This window comes from Pseudorca crassidens, chromosome 11 (assembly GCF_039906515.1).
Source record: "Pseudorca crassidens isolate mPseCra1 chromosome 11, mPseCra1.hap1, whole genome shotgun sequence".
NCBI classification, from domain to species: Eukaryota; Metazoa; Chordata; class Mammalia; order Artiodactyla; family Delphinidae; genus Pseudorca; species Pseudorca crassidens.
In genome coordinates, this window is record NC_090306.1 from 44,825,240 (window position 1) to 44,846,348 (window position 21,109).

At 44.9% G+C, this 21,109-nt stretch overlaps 1 protein-coding gene and 1 pseudogene across 7 annotated transcripts in view; one reads left to right on the forward strand and one right to left on the reverse strand.

Moving 5' to 3' along the window:
* SLC4A8 (solute carrier family 4 member 8) overlaps positions 1–21,109 on the forward strand; it is an 83,239-nt gene that overhangs the window by 12,777 nt on the left and 49,353 nt on the right. For 4 of the 7 annotated variants that reach the window (XM_067696580.1, XM_067696574.1, XM_067696581.1 and 1 more), the window contains exons 2-8: positions 5,242–5,323; positions 12,824–12,970; positions 13,498–13,633; positions 15,251–15,411; positions 17,938–18,126; positions 19,152–19,243; positions 20,175–20,332. In XM_067696580.1, coding sequence (XP_067552681.1) covers positions 5,242–5,323; positions 12,824–12,970; positions 13,498–13,633; positions 15,251–15,411; positions 17,938–18,126; positions 19,152–19,243; positions 20,175–20,332 — 965 coding nt within the window. Of the gene's footprint in view, positions 1–5,241; positions 5,324–11,369; positions 11,410–11,443; positions 11,871–12,823; positions 12,971–13,497; positions 13,634–15,250; positions 15,412–17,937; positions 18,127–19,151; positions 19,244–20,174; positions 20,333–21,109 lie in introns of those variants that run through there. The other 3 variants (XM_067696576.1, XM_067696577.1, XM_067696579.1) reach the window with 2 other exon arrangements.
* LOC137202836 (THO complex subunit 7 homolog pseudogene) lies at positions 1,610–3,004 on the reverse strand (annotated as a pseudogene).

The following is a 21,109-nucleotide window of genomic DNA, read 5'->3' on the forward strand; positions in this document are numbered from 1 at the left end:
GTGATATTAGTGGCCTTGAAAATCAATGCAGTCCATTAGGGATTGCAAAATGGCGATGTTCTAATTCTAACATTCCTTCTTCATTTATTCTTTTCTATAATAAGAAACTTCTCTCATCTACTCTATGGTACCACTCTATGGTACAATTTAAATAGGAAAGTCGGGATAAATTTTTACCATTTTGCAAAATAATGAGTTGGTTTGCTAGTATTATCCTCCAATGTTGACCAATTAGCTAATTTTTAAAGTGACATGGTGAACTCATGGATTTAAACATATTTGATATATTCAATCTGTTACAGTTATTACCCTTACTGATGTTCACATTGTCCTGTTTTTGGCAAGGGACCTCTCTAAGTTGGATCCTGAGCCCTTTTGACACAACCCTCGTTGTCTTTGAATGTCTTTTAAGAGAAAATGGCATTTTAAGAGACCACAATCTAGGTGCTAATGATACTTATTACTATTGGCTGATCATTTTTTCTAGGCCTTTAGTCTGGACGGAGCTAGGAAATATAAATTTACAAATTTTAAAGCATTTAAAGATATATCATTGTTGATACTTCCAGTGCTTCCAATTCAAATTCAGGACTATGTGTCCTGCAACCGTATCTGCTTTCACACCTTCTGAGAACCCCAGGTCTCAATCACACTGAGAGTGCCAGAAAGTTCACATAATCACTCATTTATTTTATCTCACAGTACACAACAGTCTCAGAAAAATAACACCAACACTACAACCAACAATATGACAACTAAAAAGCAGTTTAAGATCTTTTCAAATGCTTTTTGTCCTTAGGATATATGTCACTGAGAACGTTCTTAGGATATATGTCACTAAGAACGTTCAGTGAGTTATAACTTTATGGTATAAAGTTACTTGGAATAGTTATGCCATCAGTTTGGCACTTGTTTTCATTTTGTTTTTGATTCGTGGGAATTGCTTTTTAAAATGTAAAATTTTGGGTTTTTTAAAATTAATTTTGTTTTAAAATTATGTAAAAAATGTGCAAAATAAGTTATCTTCAAAGAAATTTAGTTTCTATCCTTATCTTCTTTACCCCATTCCCTCCCTCCTCTGTAGGTAACTATTTAAAAACATCTTTTACGGCTCGCTCATTCTTCCTATGTATGTTTTTAAGTGTAAGCAGATGTTTTTATTCCAACACCCTTTGTTAGATAAAAGTTAGCAAATTAAACAGTTTCCTCCACCTTGCTTTTTATTTAGCTTTTAAATTTATTTATTTATTTATTGTTTTGCGGTACACGGGCCTGTGCACTGCCGCGGCCTCTCCCGTTGCAGAGCACAGGCTTCGGACGCGCAGGCCCAGGGCCATGGCTCACGGGCCCAGCCGCTCCACGGCATGTGGGATCTTCCCGGACCGGGGCACGAACCCGTGTCCCCTGCATCGGCAGGCAGACTCCCAACCACTGTGCCCCCAGGGAAGCCCCATCTTTTTAAGTTTTTTAAAGATACGAGTTTGTATTAAAATTACAAAAATGTAACATTATTAAGGTATGATTCATGCAAAGTGCCATGTTTCTGAACTAAAATAAATGGATAAGAATGGAACCTAAAGAAGTATTAGACAGTAATTCAATACTTAAGACAATTACAAGTGATTCAGATTTAGTTTAATTTTTCAAAAAGATCATGAAATCCTTTTTGCAAGACTCTTGAAAATGACTCCTACAGAACAAAACGATAGAGAGAAAACATTTCAACAAAACATTTAACAACCACATTGCTCAAGTATTAAGGACAGAGATCTAGAAAGTAATACATATTGATTTACTTTGCATCTTGTAATCACCTCTGCTATCAGTGCTTCTTACTATCATGGAAACTCTCCCACAATAAGCGTACATCACAAACATTTTGTACTTAATTTCACAAGGTCACAGCCCTCCTGAGAGCCTATTCATGGACTTCATTTTCAAAAGTGGTAACGATTTCCAGAAATTGACTCATTTTCTCATATACATCCTAGAAATGCCACCTTCTCACTATCTTCCACTTATTTTGTGACCAAAAACTACCTAGAATACCAACGAGCACTAACATATCTGGCTTGAAAACATTAAACATTTTTGGATGTTGCTTCCTATCTTTTAAGTACAAAAAAGGCATTTCAATAAAAACAAATATATAATGAAGTCATGTTCCTTTGTGTGAAGAAATATGAATGAACTGTGCATTAATATTTAAAGGCAAAGTAGTTCACTGCCAAAACTTTAAATGTCTCACTTTAAATGTCTCAAGAGCACAACAAATTCTGAACACACTAAGATCATGTTGCTACTTCAATATTCTTGGGAATGGTGAGTGGTCAGTTGGTCTGTGGTTTAGGATCAGTTTCCATGCTTGTTTCTTGAGCTGCTTCTACCTTTGCGGGCTTTTCATAATTTTCCGTTGTTTGATTAAGTTCATGGAGGACAGTAAGAAGAACATAAAACTGTTTCCTTCTCAATTCCAGCGTATCTTCAACACCTTCTTTAATATGTGAAAGATGCTCTAATTCTTTACGCAGAGCCTCTAGTTCCTTTAATGTCTCACACCTGTCTGGATAATGGTGGATCACTTTTACCAATGCATCATATTCTTGGTGATTTTTTCGTATTCGTTTTGCTTGAAGAATTTGCCTTTTGCACTCAGCAATTTTTTCATGTGCTTCAGCAATGCTACATTCTATTTCTTTGTAAATTTTTTCATAATTTTCCATTTCTCTGAGATTCATATCATATACCCGCAAAGTTTTGCGCATTGAAAATTCACATTGGGACAGCGTGAGCAGCATACGTTGGTACTGGCTGTAGTCCTCTTCCTGGGATCCAGAGTAGCACCATTTAATGAAACTTTTCACTAGCAGATTAATTCTCCGATCATCTCCAGCGCCATCTCCATCAATTAGGAGACGCTTCCGTATGATTTCGTCGTCAGTCACGGACCCCATGGCGTGGGCGGCGGCGGCGGCGAAAGCTGAGGCGGCGGTTGGCGGCGGTTGGCGGGCGACGGAAGTCGAACTCCCACAATGCAGCGGGGTAAACAGTTATGGAGGCGGCGGCGCGTGCGACCGTCCGCTCACACGCCGCCGCCGCCGCCGCCGCCGCCGCCGGCGGCGGCAGCGGCGACCCTGCGCTCCCCGAACTCCCCAGGGGGCGGCCGTTCCACCTTGCTTTTCAAACTTAATATTATATCTTGGAGATTATTCCATGGTAGTAATAATATATAATTTAAAATATGCCTATAAAACTAAATTGATAAATAAAATACTGTAAATTGACTTTTGACTATTTTAGCTACTTCCCTAAAAGTTTGGCCTCGAAAACTGTTCTTGAATCTTTTCATTGGGAAAATGGATTGCTTTATGTTCAGGGTTGCCTTATTTGGGAGCATAGGTGGGCAACTATAAAACAGTACAATTGGAACCGGAAGTTGGAAATTTGAGCAGGATCTACAAGGATGGTGAGGATTTGGGTGTGCTGGAGAGTTGGGGAAGGACCTGCTAGATGACCAGACAGTGTGGAATGTGTATGGTGCCTACGGGATCAGAGAGCCTGGCTAGAGCTGCAGGTTTGGTAAAGGAAATTGATTGTCAGGGAAATAATTATTTGAAATAATTCAGGATCTGGTGAGGGTCTTGATAAGGTAGATGCCATTATCTTTGTTCTTTTAACAAAGATTTATTGAGCACCTACTTTGTGAAAAGTCTGCAGGGTGCTGGGGAAACGGGGAAGAAAGATATGGTCTCTCCCTTAAGGAGCAGAGACATTTCATTACTAAGGAGAAATACAGTGTGCTGTGGGGGCATACTAATGGGAGGTAGTCAGGGAAGCCTTCTAAGGAAGTGCGTTTAGGCTGAGATCTATGGGATGATGAATAAGTGTTAGCTGCTGGTGATGGACGTGGGAGTAGCAGGGAGAGGGTGATAGTTCTAGGCCGAGGGGCAGCCCTCAGGGAAGAAAATGAGTGTGGTTCCATAACTGAAAAAATGTCCTCTGTGTTTGAAAGGGCTGGACAGTGGAGGATAGAGAGGATCAGAGATGAGAGTGAATTCGAGAGAAATTGCAAACGAGGACTTGATAAGAAAAAGGAACTGTTTCCTGGAAGGCATATGATAGGCACTCAATACGTGGAATGGATGAATAAATAAGCTTGAGATTTCAAATGTGGACTACGAAGTGATGGAGTCATGGGTAGGAGTAAATAAATGGGCACAGGGTACTAGTTTGGAAGGCAGATTAGTCGGGTTTTAGACACATGGATCTTGAGGCGTGACATTCTGGCCGTTTGTCAAATACCAATCCTCACAGCTTCAGGCTACTGTTGAAATTGTAAGGCTCAAGTGTGGGAAACAAAAGATAGAGTGCTTTTCCTTGGGAATTATGGTTAGAAGAAGGAGATGAGACTTAGGGTGGGACAGAGGAGAAGGGTGGAGAATTTCAAGGACAGAGTGGTAAACAGAGGTCAAGGACACCAGCTTGTACCAAATGAGACAATCTGGTTGACACCACTTGCAAAATGCCAACATGTTATACAGACATATGGGTGGAGTGGGGAGGGGTGGGAAAGGCACGGGATCTGCAGTCACAAGACCTGGACTCAGTCCTCGCTCTGCCTTTTACCATATTTCTGACCTTGGGCAGTAATTACTTAAAGTTTTCTGAGTATCCGGCTGCTTATTTATGAAATGAGAAAGAATGGCTGCCACGTTTGCATCTCAGAGATATTGTGAGATTGAAATTAAAAATATCTGTAAACATGGGCTTCCCTGGTGGCGCAGTGGTTGAGAGTCCGCCTGCCGATGCAGGGGACACGGTTTCGTGCCCCGGTCCGGGAAGATCCCACATGCCGCGGAGCGGCTGGGCCCGTGAGCCATGACCGCTGAGCCTGCGCGTCTGGAGCCTGTGCTCCGCAACAGGAGAGGCCACAACAGTGAGAGCCCCGCGTACCGCAAAAAAAAAAAAAAAAAGTAAAAATATCTGTAAACCATTGGGTTTTCCCCCTCAGTGTTGCATAAAGGGTGTGGCATACACACGGTACTTGAGTGAGTGCTTGTTTGTTTTTTTGGGGGGGCCGCGCAGCATGCGGGATCTTAGTCCCCCAACCAGGGGTCGAACCCATGCACCCTGCAGTGGAAGCGTGGAACCCTAACCACTGGATCGCCAGGGAATTCACTTGAATGAGTGTTTGAATGAATGTAGGGGTATTACTGTGGCTACTAATTTATGTTTCAACAGAGACCAGATGAAGAAGCTGTGGTGGATCAGGGTGGGACCAGTACAATTCTCAACATCCACTATGAGAAGGAAGAGTTGGAAGGTAAGCACTGCTGTTCTGTGTACCGAGGGAAATCAGCAAGAGGCAGCCTGGCGTGGGAGGAGCAGCTTTGCCATCAGGAGACGTGGGTTGGAGTCCTAACTCTTCTTCACTAGCTGTGAGACCTTGGGAAAAAATCACTTAATTTCACTTAGCCTCATTTTCCTCATATGTTAAATAAAAGTAGGGATAATAATACCTGTCTCACTGTTAGGCTCTAGTAGACAGACAGCTTGTGAGACAGTACTTTCAGCACAGTAAAGTCCAATATAAATATTAATAAATGACCTATTCCTTGAGAATGTGAAACACTCAGATCAGTTTATTGATTCTTGACAACTGCTTGGAAATATAGATACAAATTTATACAAAAGAAAATAAAATACAAATAGTTTTAAAAACTCAGTTTGGCCATAAGACCCTGTTTTTACCCCATTTCCAATGTATGCTCTTCCCATTCTAACAATACCCATTTCTGCCTGGTGTTTTCATCTAAACAAGAAAAGGGAAAACACACACGCACCTATAACATATTTGGTGAGAGTTCACAGCATAGAGTTGTATAAAAACCCACTGAAGTGGAAGGGAAGGAAGAGGCCTTTTAATTGACCTGCTCTATCTAGTTTACCTTATCAAGGCTCTTCTTCCTTTCTCTCCTCTCCCACCCCCACTCCCCCCATGACCCTTTTGTGCTGTCCTTCTGCTTTCCTTTTTCCCACGGAGCCTAGTTTCCTGATAATGATGGCAATGCTCAGTTTTATTAAAGAAAGGCTCGCGTCCTCTATAGCTTGAACGAGAACCCACATTTGGCTCAAAAGCCTTTGTGCAATCTCTGCAGCATCTCCTGCAACGTTGAAGGCTATGATGCAGTAACTTTCTAATGACTGAGACAGCACGTGAAGTGTCTCTCTGTACTGCTTGTTCCTGTGCTGGTTTTTTTTTTTCCATCAAAGTTGTACAGTCCCCAGAGAAAACTCGTCCTTTGGATGGGAGAGCCAAAGCTGTAGAGGCTGACTCATCCTCTGGGTCTGTTACCATGAGAACTTATGTGGGTGGCTCTGTGGAGGTCAGTGGAGTTCAGACATATCAAGGTCAAGCTTTCGAAGTTATTTTGACCAGATGGAAGAAGAGCCAGTGTGGGTTTCAGCAGTTGGGAGAAAGGGGAAGAAGGAGGGGTGTGGAGGTGGGAGGCTAACATTTGTTGAATGACCCTTGTGTGACAGGCATTTGATTAGGCACTTTGCACAAGTCGTCTTTTTAATCTTCACAGCAACCCAGGTAGGTAGGCATCATCCCTATCTTACGTGATGGGGAAACTGCTCAGGGTCATCTAGCCTAACAGCAGGTGAGGCTGGGATGGAATTCTGCTCTTTCCACTCTACCACACTGCCTGCAAGGGAGGACGGTACCCAGCATTAACCACCTAACCTCAGCTTCTTGCTCCATCATATGAACATTTTTATGTGTTGCCCCACCCCTCCTTCTGCCCTGATAATCCTATTGCCTCCCTACCGTCTCACTGTACCGTGGGGGTACTTTTACTTTTAGTTTAGTTGTCTGGGCCCACTAGACCTTTGCTCTCAGCAAAGAGGTAACCATTTATGAACACTCTTATCTACTTGGGAGTAGAATAATAAGACTGGGCAAACACTCTTGGATCCCGAGGACTGGGTTCCATCACAGAGGTCAGCTGAGTAATTGGCAGTAGGAGCATCTTCTCAATATGACATCATCTATTCCTTACGTAGTATCCATTTTCCTGTAAAAGAAGGCCGTCTGTGATGATGGCATTGCTAGGGGAAAACAGTCCTTTATACATAGACCTTTTGGAAAACTAGAATCTTGTTTATGTTATAGCACTTAAAAAAAAAAAAGCACTACAGGCAACAGAGGACTTGGAGTGCCCACGCCTCAGGCCTGATGTAGTTCTCAAGCAGCTCTGGAGAGGAGAAGAGGAAGTTGGGATTTGCTGGAGGATCGGCTATGCTGTGGGCCCCGCCCTAACTCATCCCGAGGGCAGCCCTAGGGCTCAGTGAGGCTGCACTCAGGGAAGTGCTGTCTCTTGAAGGCGTGGAATAAAATCAGTCCCACTCTGATGGAAGACAAGTAAATTGTTCTAACTGTGTTCTAATTTGCCATGTGTGCCATGATACAAGGTTCTGCGGCAGCAGATAAAGCTCTGGGTCTTCCTTCCCCTTTGTTCTATACCCTCTACACCACGTGACATAAACCACTTTGAGAACTACTTCTGAGAGGTAGTCTCTGGACATTGTTAGAGACTTGTAAACGTGGTTTTTTTTGCAAAAATTAATTCCATCAGCAGGAGAAGGTGCATTAAACCATAACATCGCTTTTTTTACATACATGGGAAGAATCAAAAGCAAACAGTAGGACAGATTTCCGAAGAGAAACTCGCAAAGAGCAATAGTCCATGATTGCTTCAGTGGACTCTCCCAGTCCCGGAAGAACACCGAGCAGTGGCTTTAATTAGAGGAATGGCTTTTTCCGTCTTTTCTGGCAGGTCATTATTCCTGATTAACTACTAGACTAATGAATCCTAGAGTAAGTTTGGTACCTTCTAATAAGTTTTCAACAGAGGTAAGAGCCATTTGGCCTTAGTTATAAGTTGAAAAAAAACGGCTTGCATGTGCTCCACATGTTAGACTCCCCCCGCGGTTCCTGACTTTGTGTCAACTTGAAGTCCAGGGGTTGGGACACCCGTCTGTCCGTGTGAGCTAGCGAGCTCTGTGCATGCTTAATAAACAGTGTGCTCGGAACGTACTCCGCCTCGGAAGGTCCAGGTTCCATCTGCAGGGTGGGCTCCCCCTGTGATTTCTGTCCTGCTCTGCAAGGTTCCATCCCAGTTCACTAATGATTGCTCTCTGTACGTGTGTGCATACTTATTTAAAAAATAAATTCTAAAATTACATCTTCTAATAAGTTTTTACTAAATGAATACTTGTATTTGCACACAGTCCCCAGAGAGGAGGTTTGACAATAACTGGAAAAAAGACTGGAAAGAAGGCAGAATTTAGGTGAGTAGGTAGGTAGATGAGGGGGATGAAGACTGTGTGGGCAGGAGAGCAGTTGAAAGGCCAGCAAAGAGACCACAGGATTGGTTTAGTAAAGTCGTTGGGCTGCAGAATCCCGTTAGATGGACTGGATTTTATTGGTGCTGTATTCATTTCCCAGTGTCTATTTGTTTGTCTTCTTTTTTGATTTCACTCAGAATATCCAAGTCCCTGCTTCCAAGTCTCCAGCCTAGAAACTGATGCCTAGTTTTCTGATAACCACTCGGTCATTCTTAGCTCTGTGTCCTGCTGGGGCTTGTTTTCATTTTTGCCTGTCTCTCTGGTGTTTTCAAAAGGCAGGTGCTGTGGTTGGCTAATGTTTGTGGGAACTGATTCGACCAAAAAAATTTCTTAGAGAAGGAAAAGTCTTCCTTGCTAACTCTTTCCAAAAGTCCCCTTATCCAGGAACTCTTCCTGGAATACGCTCTCCATCCTCAGGCTGGCTAGGACCTTCTCAATCATCCCATGCCCTGGTGAGTATTTCATCCACTCGAAACACATTCACTTTGGTTACATGTTCCTGTTGTGACCCCTTTCAGATCAGAGGCCTTCTTAGTTCAGGTTGTGTACTGCTGAGGGGATCCTAAGGGGTTATGTTCCTGCTGGAGGCATCTAGGAGGTATTCCATTTTCTGAATATTTGTGGAGTAATGACCACGTGGAAGATACCGTGCTTTGTTATGTGAGGGATTCCAGGAGGAAGAAGGTCTGACCTGGGACTTGGAGAAGCTTGCAGATGAATAGCGGGAGAAAGACTGATAGATGCCTAACTTTAATGCAAGGCATAAGATAAGTTCATAAGAGAATGCTAGCCAAGGACTCAGGGTTGACAGGAAAGAGGCAGCACCTCTGATCAGGGGCATCAGCAAGAATACCAAGAAGGAAGGTGCATTTGCAATGGATCTTGAAGGAGTGAGACAAGTCGGTGTCCGAAAGCATTGGTGCATCTGTGGAAGAGCAGTTTGGTTTAGGTGGAGGGGAGTGTGAGGTGAGGGTGGGAGCGTCAGCTGAGGCCATGAGGAGGAGACGGAGTCAAAACCAGGCTGTGGGGCTTCCCTGGTGGCGCAGTGGTTTGAGAGCCCGCCTGCTGATGCAGGGGACGTGGGTTCGAGCCCTGGTCTGGGAAGATCCCACATGCTGCGGAGCAGCTGGGCCCATGCGCCACAACTACTGAGCCTGTGCTCTAGAGCACGTGAGCGACAACTACTGAGCCCGTGTGCCACAGCTACGGAAGCCCACGTGCCTAGAGCCCGTGCTCCACAGCAGGAGAGGCCACCGCAATGAGAAGCCCGCGCACCGCAACTAAGAGTAGCTCCTGCTTGCCGCAACTAGAGAAAGCCCGCGAGCAGCAGTGAAGACCCAGTGCAGCCCAAAATAAATAAATAAAATAAAATAATTTATTAAAAAAAAAACACCAGGCTGTTCTCTTGTTGTTGGTATAGATGCAGAAGGTGTACATCTCTAGATTTTTTCCCCCCAGAACATTTATTTGGTGTGAGCATGTGTGGGATTTCCACTTTGATCTCTCTTGAGATGATCACTCAGTTCTTTTAGAGAGCTTTCCCTTTGTTTCCCTGTTGAATGTATAATTTGTTCTAGAGAAAGAAAAAACTAGAAAGGAGGCTGGGGCCCGAGCATGCTGGAGCATGAAGGGTCCCGACTATAAGAGTGAGCTGTGATCAGAGCAGTGCTTCCGGAGGATTTGTTTGTAGGATCGAATTGGTGGGGGAGGCAGGAAGGAGGCCCCTGCTGTTGTCAAAGTGGGAGGAGAGAAAGACTTGACATCTCTAATCTATGGGATGGAGTGCTGAGGGGCAAGGTGGAAATCCAAGGTAATGCTGAGGTTTCAAGCCTGGAAAGTTGAGAGAATGCCATGAACAGAAACATGGAAGAAGCGAGTATGAGTCTGATTTCAGGTGGAGGATGGTGAGTTTGCTTTGGAACATATTGAGTCACTGGAGATAAAGATTTGGGGATCATTTGCAGAAGTAAACTTTGAAATCAGGAGAGCAAATATCACTAAAAAGAGAGAAGAAAGGGACCAAGGACAGAAACCCGGGGAACCCTCCTTTGGTGGATTGTGGTAAGGCTGGAGAAGCAGTCAGAGGAGTGCAAGTGAGCCAGGGAAGGCCGTGGTACAGGTATGGGAGAAGCCCAGACCACCAAGGGGAGGAAGTAGTCAAGGGATGGGGCTGCCGCCTGGAGCATGGTGGGCTCTCTAGAGAGTCTTTTGAATTGAACTGAGAGAGACGTAAGATGATAAGAGACGTAAGATGACTTTGGCGTCCCTGATGAGGGCCGTTTCAGTGGAGAGCGGCCACGTGCAGAGGCTGTGGAACAAGGGGATGGTGAGGAAAGGGAGCTAGGTCGGCACACTGTTCTTGAACATGACTTAATGGAGAAGGGAAGGGGACAGGCAGAGACTTGGGAGAATAGCACTGCACTGGGAACATTTCTTTTTTATTTTTATTTTAAAATATTTATTTATTGAATGAAGGATTCTTTAAATTGTTATAGTGTGCAAAAGTTTCACACACACGATTTTATATAATCCCATAATAACCCTTTTTTCTCCCTACTCCTATATTGCCTATCCCTCCTCCCCGCCCCCCACCACTGGTAACCACTGGTTTGTTCTCTATATCTGTGAGCCTGCTTCTTTTTTGTTTTATTCACTAGTTCGTTGCATTTTTTAGATTCCACCAATAAGCGATATTATAGAGTATTTGTCTTTCTTTGTCTGATTTATTTCACTTAGCATAATGCCCTCCAAGTCCTTCCATGTTGCTGCAGATGGCATTATTTCATTCTTTTTATGGCTGAGTAGTATCCCATGGTATATATGTACCACATCTTCTTCATCCATTCATCAGTTAGTGGACACTCAGTTTGCTTCCATATTTTGGCTATTGCAAATAATGCTGCTTTGAACATTGGGGTACATGTATCTTTTCGAATTAGTATTTTTGTGTTTTTCAGATCTATACCCAGGAGTGGAATTGCTGGGTCATATCATATGGTAGGAATATTTCCTTTTTAGGTAAGAGGGACTTGAGAAACCCGTGGAAGGGATGGATGGAAAGGAGAGACTGAGGATAACTGATGAAGTGGGACCCAGTGGGGTGGGAGGCGGTGCTCATTAGCCTGGAAAAGAGGAAAAGCTGGAGGAGGAAAGTGAGCCTGACTGAGAATGGAGGGAGTTCCCAGGACAGGGCCTGTCTTTTCAGTACAATATGAAGCAAGGTCACCTGCTCAGAGGAAGTGTGGGTGCGGTTGTCGATTTGAAGACAGTGACTAACGACTGTAACAGCTCCCGTGGTGGAAGATGTGCGGGGGCAGCCTGAGATCCAGAGTGTCGAGCAGCAGTAACTGGGCAGAAATGGGGGAAGATCACTGCTCTGTGTATCCAGGTGTAGCATCCCTGCAGCTACTGCTTCTGGGCTCCAGGCTCACCAGGAAGACCGGGGAAACCAGGTGGAGGTGAGAGAGGCCTGGAAGTCAGGCACAAAACAAAATAATGTTTATGGATGGAATGAGAGAGCAGGACGGAGGAACTAGAGAGGAACACTATGGGATCACTTACTTTCTTGTGTTCCCCTCTTTTTGTAAAATATTTAATATCTCTCCCTCATGCTCCCAGCCTTATGCCCCTTATGATTTGTAACTAGTCTCTCACTGTTATTCTAGATGGTGCAGAAAAAATATAATGGAAACTGATCCTGGAATTTACTGGCTGCTAAAATTGATTCCAGGCATCGTGTTAAGCATTTTATGTACATTTCTTATTTGCTTCTCACAAAAATCTTCTGAGTTTAAAGAATAAGCTTCAGTATTCCTTTTTAAAGACAGTCACAGAGGGCTTCCCTGGTGGCGCAGTGGTTGAGAGTCCACCTGCCAATGCAGGGGACACGGGTCCGTGCCCTGGTCCGGGAAGATCCCACATGCCGCGGAGCGGCTGAGCCCGTGAGCCATGGCCGTTTGAGCCCGCGACGGGAGAGGCCACAGCAGTGAGAGGCCTGCGTACCGGGCAGGTTGACCTGAGCGCTTAACCACTTTCTCAAATGGAAGTGGCCTCCCTGCCGAGACCTGCTGTAGGTGTCATGGTGTGACTGCATCACGTTTCATCAATTGCTCAAATCGTTGTAGTAGCAACAACTAGCGTTTGTTTTGGACTCTACAGTTTGCAAATCATGTTCACGCCCATTATTTCCTTTGATCTTAACAACATTCCTGTGAGGTTTGCAGCCACGTACAGGACTGAGACCTTCAACTCCCCCATCTCTACAGCTTCAGTCCTGGAGGTCTTTGAAGTTTTGTCATTACAGCGTTGTGACCAGGCCAAAGGACTGTATTCTTTTTCTTCTCCCCTCTCATGTATACTAGCCTCCTTTTCGTGAAGGAGTTCTCTCCACAGACCTTCTGCTTCTTTTCAGGTCATAGGACTCTGTACGTGGGGGTCCGGATGCCGCTGGGCCGGCAGAGCCATCGGCACCACCGAACCCATGGCCAGAAGCATCGGAGACGAGGGCGGGGCAAGGGAGCCAGCCAGGGGGAGGAAGGCCCCGAGGCCCTGGCCCATGGTAACACCTCGGGAGGGAGGGCGGGTGGGTGTCCACGCGGGGAGGTCTGGTGAGGCCGAAGGGGTGTGGGATGGATGTGGAGCAGGGGGTGGGCTTGACTCTCTTCCATAGACTTTCCCCAGCTTGCTTCCAGGAAGAAGAAATGCCTCTGAGAATCAAAAGTATCTTCCTGAAAACTTCACAGTTCAGGCCCCCCAAATCAATATCATAGAAGGTGAAATCATTTGCTAGAGGATTAGCCATTCTTTTTGATCAAATTCATCAGATTTCTAGTTTCTCACGGGATTTCTAGTTTCTTACCATTTCTTCAAATGGTCTTATTAATAATTTTTTTCCTCCTATGAAACTGCTTCCAAAGCATAGCTTTTTTTCTGGGAATAAAGAAATCTTTTTGACCGGAGTTCAGGATTATCTTGTGTATGTTCCTGAAGTTGTGAGACCCCCCAGGTGCGCTGAGTGTGGCAGGATGCTATTTCTGTTGTAAGCTGAGGCTGGGAGCAGACCTTTCTCCGTGGCTGATTTTCCAGACACGCCATCTCAGCGTGTTCAGTTCATTCTTGGCACTGAGGAGGACGAAGAGCATGTGCCTCACGAGCTGTTCACAGAACTGGATGAGATCTGCCTGAAAGAGGGAGAAGATGCCGAGTGGAAGGAGACAGCCAGGTGAGGCCTTAAGATCGCCTGGGTCCAGATTCGCTTGGGCAGACAAATGTGTGACTTTCCGTGAGTGACAGGCCCGCCTGCCTTTTATTTCTTCACGGGAGACATGACGACTGACACGGGGACTGACGTTCTAGGGTCCTCTGGGGGAAGCCTTGATGCTGGCCTCTTGGTCACGTCTGTGGTAATACCTATGTCAGTTGACCTTGAGCCCGGGATTGGTGACGGAAACACAGAACGTTAAGGGGGTCCTCGCTTACTAGCTCCTGGGCTCTTGATATTAAAGGTCTGGCTTATAAGATGCCTGAGGGGGCCGCCTTGGTTTAGACCTCGCCCAGCAGACATAGCATAGGTCCAGCCTTTTCCTGCGCATGAACCATAGCATCATTTGGGTTTTAATTCACTGGAAATTCCAGAATTTTTGAGACATCCTATTGGACAGTCCAACTTCACAGACACCTTTGGGATTATAGCCAGCCTGACAGTAGGCATCCCTGGATTAGTTGTAGAGTGACTATGCTTGTCTAAGGCCCAAACCCCAGAAGAGCCCTCAGATTGACCAGGGCCATGTCTAGAGCTCCTGCAGTGACTGACAAGCGAGGCTTCTGGGTGATACAAAGCTGGTGTGCCTGAGCCTCAGGGAAGGAGATAAGGTGGGTAACCAGCGAACCGTGGCTCCACCTCTCATTGGAACAGCGCTTCCTGGATACCTGCTGTATCCGTGGGTGTGTTTCCTGGGTAGAGAGGATTAAACAGGCCAGTCAGCCTGGTACCAAGCAAGGAGGGAATTAGCCTTGTCATTCTGTCTTTGCCAACGTCTGAAAGTCACACAGATAGGCTTTTTATTTTTTTTAATTAATTAATTTATTTATGGTTGCATTGGGTCTTCACTGCTGCGCGCTGGCCTTCTCTAGTTGTGGCAAGCGAGGGTTACTCTTCGTTGTGGTGCGAGGACTTCTCGTTGCGGTGGCGTCTCTTGTTGTGGAGCACGGGCTCTAGGCACGCGGGCTTCAGTAGTTGCGGCTCGCGGGCTCTAGAGCACAGGTTCAGTAGTTGAGGCACATGGGCTTAGTTGCTCCGCGGCATGTGGGATCTTCCCGGACCAGGGCTCAAACCCGTGCCCCCTGCATTGACAGGCGGATTCTTAACCACTGCGGCACCAGGGAAGTCCCAGATAGGCTTTTTAAAAAGATAAATATATCATTTTATTAATGTGATTTGTCAACGTATCCAGATGATATAGATTAGATCTGTTATTTTTTTAATTGCATAGGCAATGCATGCCCACTAGAGAAAATTAGAAAATAAAGATAAGCAAAAAGAAGACGAACATTACGTGAAATCCTACCAAGCCAGGGATAATGAGGAATATAACATTTGATGTCTTATACATGTGTGTGTTTGTATTTTAAAATTTTTCTTTAAAGAAAAATGGAATCAGTTTTGCACTGTTTTATAACCTACTTTGTTCACTTACAAGTGTACCCTGAACGTATAGATTAGATTACAGTGTTCAATATGATTATTTGGGTATCTTTCTTTGTGGCTTACGTTAAAAACTCTCTCCTGAAAATTCCTCATTTTCTGTCTTTAACATCTGGTTGTTTGTAATGCTTCCAGGTGGTTGAAGTTTGAAGAAGATGTTGAGGATGGGGGAGAGCGCTGGAGCAAGCCTTACGTCGCAACCCTTTCACTGCACAGTCTCTTTGAGCTAAGGAGCTGCCTTATTAACGGAACGGTCCTTCTCGATATGCATGCAAACAGCATAGAAGAAATCTCAGGTAAGTTTAGGTGAGAGAAAACAGAGGAATGTTTGTGTCAATTAGGAAGAGTGGTGTAGAGGAAAGAAGAAAGTGGCTGTGTGTCCTTGGGCAAGTCACTTACCTTCCCGACCTCAGCGCCCTCAGCTATGGGATGGGTTTCAAACTAAGAAACTACCCTACCTATTCCATAGGCTTATTATGGGATACAAATGACATGGTGTGAAGTCTTCCATTTGTCTGTTCATTTGGTAGACGTTTATTTTGTATCTATTAATGCTTGATAATGTGCTAGGCACAGGGGAATGAAGATAAGATACAATTTCTGTCCTCAAGGAGCTCCCCTTCTAGTGGGGAAAATAGCCATGGGTGCAAGAAAAGAGCTCTGGTTTGGTAATAATTAGAGAAAAGGGCAACTGGGAGTTGTGCAGAGAAAAGGGGGTTAGAGTGAAAGAAAGATTTTAAAAGATGGCAGCTAGGGAAGACACGTATGAAGTTGAGCCAGAGTACCCCCACTTCTTCAGCAAGACGTGACGGGGAGGTGTCTGATGGAGTTGCCTGGTACAGGTGAGTGTAAGTTACTATGTTTTAGGAATGGAGTTTGATAAACACCTGGGTGCATGTGAGGATTTTCCTCAGCTTGGCTTTGTTTGGCTGGACAGGTTACATAAAGATTTCTCCAAACTTTTCTCCATTTCAAGTATCCAAGTAATTCTGCCTCTCTGGGATCACATGGGGACCCAGGGAGGGGTCAGTACTGATGGGATCTGGTGTCACCTCCGAAGGCCCTAAGGGAAAGTTATTCCATGCTTCTTCCAGTTTCTAGTGGCTCTAGGTGTCCCTTAGCTCATGAGTGCATAACTCCAATCTGCCTCTGTCTTCACCTGGACTTCTTATCTGTGTCTCTCTCATAAGGGTATCTGTCAGTATCATCCAAGATGCTCTTATCTTGAGATCCTTAGTTACATCTGGGAAGACCCTTTCCACAAATAAGATCACGCTCACAGATTCTGGGGGGTTAGTACATAGACGTATCTTTTGTGGGGGAGGCGCCGTTCTACCCACTACGGAAGCCAAGAGAGGAGAGAGTTTCAATTCATCAGTGTCAGATGCTGTAGAGAGGTCAGGTTAGGTAAGGACCAGAGACATCTGCCAGATTTAGCAACTGGAAGGTTGTTGATGATTTTATTAAAAGCAATTTCATTGAGGCAGCCAAATTGCAGGGGGTGAGGAATTTTTCTTTTGAGAACTTTAAGAGATAGGGGAGAGAGAGAGAGAGAAAGAGAAAGAGAGGGAGAGAGGAGGCAGTAGATAATGGGAGACCTGGGGTGGACATTCTCCTTCTTTTTTTTTTTTTTCCAAGATGAAGGATCCTGAGGCATGTTTATAATATGGGGCAAGGAACCAATCAATATAAAGGTTAAAGACAGAGAAACCTGGATCGTCCACTTAATATTTGAAAACAGATTTTCTTTATTTATTGCTTCCAGCACTTGGATAGTCATGGATGGAGTTGGAGTTGAAGATAGGTTGGAGTTTTGGGGAGGTGGGGGAATGGGTATGTAGGGTTGAAGTAGAACTGCTGTGGTTCTTCCCATCAGGTACCTGAGGTATTCGTGTTAGTGATAAGGATGAGTAAACAGTCTCAAGTGTTTACTGTGAATGAGCACTTTATACATCTCATTAATTTTTTATAACAGTCTTCTAAGGTAGGTGATAATATTAGCTCCATATTACAGATGAGGAAACTGAGGTACAGAGAGGTTATCACACAGAAAGTGGTAGAAGTGGGATAACTGTGGACCTTTAGCGCTAGAACCCATGCTGTTAACTGCTGTGCTGACTGCCTCTCAGTAGCAGGTATTGGGATTTTTTCCCCCTCAGTTCTGCCAGGCTTGGCAGGTAAAGGTTGATGCTTGGTGGTAATCACGTGGGGTACTTAATCAAGAACAACTTAATGATTCTTGGAAGTTCCACTTTTACGTAGTCATTTGGAGTTCTACAGTTATAGTTTCTCTTGACAATCACAGCAATGTTAAAATCTCTGAGAAAGGGAACGTAGAGGAACTTTGGCAGATGACAGAACAAAATGGTAATAATGTGGATTTTTGAGTCAGACAGTCTTGGGTTTGACTCCCAGCTGTGCAACGTACTAGATGTGAAACCTTGGGGAATTTTGTAATGTTCGGGCCTCAGTTTCCTGATCTGTAAAAATTGTTATACTGCCACCTAGTTCTCAGGGTTTTTTATAAGGATTAGATTAGATAATTATGTAAAAAGTTCAGAGTGTCGTTCCTGGCACATGTTAAATGCTCAATAGTTTCCATTTCTAATAATAATGATTTGTTATGTGAATAACATATAATGTGTCACAGCTGCTATCATCAAACAGGTCTTTCAGGCACTGAAGCGGAGACTGTACATCACTGACCCTGGTAGAACTGCCTCTCCTACTCCTTGTCCCTTGCCCCTCACCCCACTTGCCCTTGGTCTCTTTGGGTTCACTGACCATCAGTTTGAGTGTTCATGTTAGCACCTGCTTTCCAGACCTGATCCTGGACCAGCAGGAACTGTTCAGTGACCTGAATGACAGCATGAGGGTTAAAGTACGGGAAGCCCTTCTCAAAAAGCATCATCATCAGAATGAAAAGAAGAGAAATAACCTCATCCCCATTGTTCGCTCCTTTGCTGAGGTTGGCAAGAAACAGTCTGATCCACATTCAATGGATAAACATGGTAAGATTATTAGGAGTAACTGTTTTCTCTTTTGATTAATAAGACATTTAGGAACTAGTTGGAGATGCTAAGTTACTAGAGGGTAGGGGCTGTATTTCTCTAATATGCTTTCATGCTCACTTAGACACAGTCCTTTTTGGTGGATAGGCACGATGGGTGGCTGGGACTGGTGACGGTCATCTCTTGTGGCACTAGGGATGCATGCCTCAGATAGATCTCAGTGGACCCCGGGGGAGAAGATGGTGCCCCAGAATGGCCTCAGAACTGATGTGGCTTTGGGGAGGTAGCCACATTAGGGATAATTCGGGGCCAGAGAAGTTCCACTGGAGCTTTTTAGAAGTAAACCAATGTCTTAGATTAGGGAGGCAAAATGCAGTAGTGTCAACTCTTGAGTCAGATGTCCCGGCTGGAGATTCTGACTTCACCTTTTGCAAAGTGTGTGACCTTGGGCAACCTCCGAAACCTCTTTAAGTCTTACTTTCTCCTCTGTAGAATAAGGATAATAGTGAGATCTGCTTCCTCAGTCTACAGTGAGGCTTCAATAAATTAATCCATGTAAAGCCCTGGAGCCAGGTGCCTGGTGGGTTGTAAACATTCAGTGAATTTCAGCTGCTGACTAGTTTCCTTTTCTGAGGCCGAATCTATGCTGGTCTCCTTGTCCCCACATTTACTGAATCACAGTGTGCAGGGGATGTGCCTGGGAGTCTAAGTTTTTGAAAAGTTCTCCCTAGGACTTTATGGTGTGCACTCCTGGTTAAGGATTACTGCCTTTAATAGAGGAAGAAAAGAGGATCACAGATGGTTCAGGAAGAGGGTGCAGGAGTAGGAAGACCTCTGTTCCTCCCTTTACTGCTAACTGGTAGGTAAGGAGATAGGTGTGTGTGGGTCCTTGCTTCATAGTCATTTGGACCACTTCTCTGTGTGGACTTTGCAGGAGATAGTCATAGCCAGCTGATGATGGACGGGGCGTGTCAAAGGGGGAAAGGGCAGGACTCGGAGAATTCTGTTTGATTTTCTCCAAATAGGTCAGACTGTGTCTCCTCAGTCCGTTCCAACTACAAGTCTTGAAGTAAAAAATGGAATGAATTGTGAACACAGTCCCGTGGACTTAAGCAAGGTGAGCAGAGACGTGGAAGTTGGCTTACAGGCCTAAGCAGATCTCTAGTGGAACCCAGAGTCTCATTGCTGGAAGCTGGATAAGCTTTGGCATTTCAACACCCTTTCTCCAGGACCAGAGCCCCTTCTGCAGAAAAGGAGGCCCATCTATCTGCTCATGTCTTCTTCCTTCTCCAGCCCAGACCTCTCTGACTCATCAGCTTGTTCCCCAGATTCAACATGCTGAAACCCACTAGCCACTAACAATCCTCCCTGCCACACACCTCCTGGTGTTTCAGAACTATTTTCTGATACCTGCTCTCCAGTAGCTCCTTCTTAGCCTCCAAGGGTTCTGCAGAAGCAGTATCTTTGCTACTGTCTCCTAAAACTACTTTGTGGTTGAAACTCTTCTTGGGGACTGTGGCTTGGTGTCCGAGGCCTCCCGCAGGAGCAGGGCCCCCTGCAGCTTCCGGCTCAAACCGTGATCTCCCTGCCGCCAGCCTCTCCTTGCTCTGGTCTCTCCCCGACGCTGTCCTTCCAAAATGCAGACAGTGTCACGTCACTTCTCAGCTCATAAGGCTCCCTGAAACCTCCAACAAAGCATTCCAGTATTTTAAAATGGAAACAATTTGACCTGGAGCTTCAAAAACATTCTTCTTTGGGGAGGCATGGTGTAATGGAATTCAAATCAGAGCCCCTGGATTTAAATTCTCTTAGAAGCTCTGTCGTCCTGGGCAAGTCAACTTCACTTCTCTGGGTCTCAGTGGCTCCATTCATTTTTTAAAATAAAAAGTGAGGCTAATTAGACCTTACAGAGCTATTGTAAGGATCAAGTGAAGTAGTATGAGAAAACGTGTTAAATCAAAAATGATTTATGAATGTCAGTTATGAGGAGGGTGATGGATGCGTGAGGTGATGGCTCCCACACTGTCAGGGGGTTCTTGGATTTTCAGGTCGACCTTCATTTCATGAAGAAAATTCCCAGTGGGGCAGAGGCCTCGAATGTCCTGGTTGGAGAGGTGGACTCTCTGGGCCGCCCCGTTGTCGCCTTTGTGAGGCTGTCTCCGGCAGTCCTTCTCTCAGGCCTGACAGAAGTGCCCATCCCAACAAGGTAAAGACCTGGACCGCAAAGCTCAGTGCGTTCCGTCTGGTGTGCAGGTTTGTGTGTGCTCTGGTGGAAGAAACCAGCTAATGCCAAAATGGAGGATTAATTAATTTGGGGAATGCTGTTTAAAATTCAGCAATGATCTCAGAAAACTGGGGTATATTTGATCAACCTCTGTGCGGAAGAATTGTAAGACTTTTAAGGCTCTGACGGTTCAGTTTCTATGACCTTGGAAATGGAGAACCAAAGAGTGTTCAAGGGCCACTTGCTTGCTGGGATGGGAAGCCTGTCTTGCTCTCCCTGTTCTGCCAAGCTGTATCCCAGGGAAACGTCTCTGACCAAAGGTATTGATGTCTCTTTCCACAGTTCCGGCAGGATTTGTTTGGTTTGCAAGTATGTCCACATTTGTTCAAAAGGCTATTCATGCGCTCTGAAGGTGGTGATTCAGGTGATTCAGGGCCCCATTAATTACAGAGTATTCAGATGTCCGGGACACAATTTAGACTCCTCTACAGGGCTTGATCATTTCAACTGCTTTATCCCTCTCCTCTCCCCATCATTTTCTTATTAGAGCAATGAATGAGATTCAGATAACCCTGAATTTGCACTACAATGCCACGTTTTGAAAAAATGTCCTTCCTATAGTAAGGAATTGTGTCTACGGAAACCCTGAGAATTATAACCACATTATTGAATGAGTTGTACAGGTGGCTTCCAATGCCTACAGTGGAGCTATTAGGTCAAGGCTACTCGTATTGCTCCGTCATTAGTCTGTCTCCTTTT